General features: G+C 30.0%; 1 protein-coding gene across 2 annotated transcripts in view; it reads right to left on the reverse strand.

Moving 5' to 3' along the window:
- Positions 1 to 1,671, reverse strand: part of LOC107616839 (aluminum-activated malate transporter 10) — a 3,538-nt gene that overhangs the window by 959 nt on the left and 908 nt on the right. Inside the window, exons 2-5 of one of the 2 annotated variants that reach the window (XM_021112241.1) lie at positions 1,472 to 1,609; positions 903 to 1,175; positions 465 to 583; positions 231 to 374 (exon numbers count right to left, since the gene is read on the reverse strand). In XM_021112241.1, coding sequence (XP_020967900.1) covers positions 231 to 374; positions 465 to 583; positions 903 to 1,175; positions 1,472 to 1,609 — 674 coding nt within the window. Of the gene's footprint in view, positions 1 to 230; positions 375 to 464; positions 584 to 902; positions 1,176 to 1,468; positions 1,610 to 1,671 lie in introns of both variants that reach the window. The other variant, XM_016318751.2, reaches the window with a different exon arrangement.

Raw genomic sequence — 1,671 nt, forward strand, 5'->3', positions numbered from 1 at the left:
ATTAATCATTAATCTGATTAAATTAAAAATGTTATTTGTACACTAAAATCAACTACTAAAATTAGTCATCAATATATTTGTATATAAATACATGTGTAGTTTAATTTATTTTTAATGTGTATTTATATTTTAATTTGTATTTTATATTGGCTTTAGTAACTGACTTTAGTATACAAATAGCATAACTCATATTAAATATATATAATTTGCTATTTTATTTAGTTAATTACCTGATTATGTGAATTAATGCAGGCAATAAGAGCATCTAAGCAGGAAGCACAAGTGCGCATGGAGGCCCCTACTTTAACATACTGCTTCCATGGGTGACGGAAGTTGAACCGCCCATGTGCAGGCTCCCATCTTGCTAAATTTGCCTATATAAAAAACACAATATTATTATTATTATTATTATTATTATTATTATTATTATTATTGAATTTCTATCTGTAGATGCACATATATACCATAGTTTCTTCTGTTGCTTTGGAACTTAGGACACACTTGTAACCAATTAGCTTCGTTCTACACTCCTCGTCACTCGCTCCTTCCTGTTGATTATTATTGAAGTACTCATCTACATTACCTGAAATTAAATACACAAATATATTATTTATTAAGTAATATATTTACTTAAAATATTCGATAATATACCTAACTAAAAAATAGTTTTAACTATTTTGTTAAATAATTTAAGAATGGAATAAATACTTAAATTAATCTTCAATCAAAATGACAAAAAAATTAATCTATCTGATGTGTGAATAATTTTTTGATTATTTATTCTAAAAAATAAAATTGTGTTAGAGAGTAAAATGCTGGAAGCAGATTGTATTTACTCTTTCAGCTAAGAATGCATTAAAAAGTAATGGTAAAAGATCTAAATAAATTGGAGTAAGGAAGACCTTGTAGGGAATTGGCGAGCTTGTCAAGATTCTTAATAACCAAAAGATGAAGCTCTTGACCAGCCCAAATGGGGCAAATGGTCATGCTCACTATTATACAAAGGCATGTCCCAATTATAACTGTTGAAACTCTCTGTTGTGCCAAATCCAACAACTTCTCAACTCTATAACCCGACACCGCAACCAAACTGAATGTCAATATGAATATTAAGCACCCATAGTCAAAACGAGCCTTTATGCTCGGAATGAATCTCGAGAATGTTGTTGCAGAAGCTGCATGCACACAAATTAATTAGCAAGACGATCAATAATTATGTACCAATTAATAAATAATAGAGTAAATCTCTTTTTTTTTGCCTATTTATCGGAAGATTCAATTTATTTTCAATTGCTGAAGTAATTAGAGAACTTCCATGCATAATAATCTGTTGATATGTGAGGGACCATTTAAACTAATAACAAAAGCCGCTTAAATAATAATGATGTTTTTCAGACAAACAGCTAAGATTGGAAAGAATATTTATTCTAAATAATAATGCATATTCACAGATAAAGAGTGGTATTACCACAGAGGAAGAGAGAGACGCCAGCAATCATAGGCCCCCCTTGTTCTCCAGCTCTATCTGCTAACCAGTGAACCCCAATGGCTAGAAACCCAGCAAGTGATGTCCCACATATTCTATTTATAACTTTACAAATGGTTGCCCCTGCAATTTCATGCATCCATAATGTTACTACAATTTTATTATTTTTATTTACATGTATAATA

Source organism: Arachis ipaensis, chromosome B09 (genome assembly GCF_000816755.2).
Source record: "Arachis ipaensis cultivar K30076 chromosome B09, Araip1.1, whole genome shotgun sequence".
Lineage (NCBI taxonomy): Eukaryota > Viridiplantae > Streptophyta > Magnoliopsida > Fabales > Fabaceae > Arachis > Arachis ipaensis.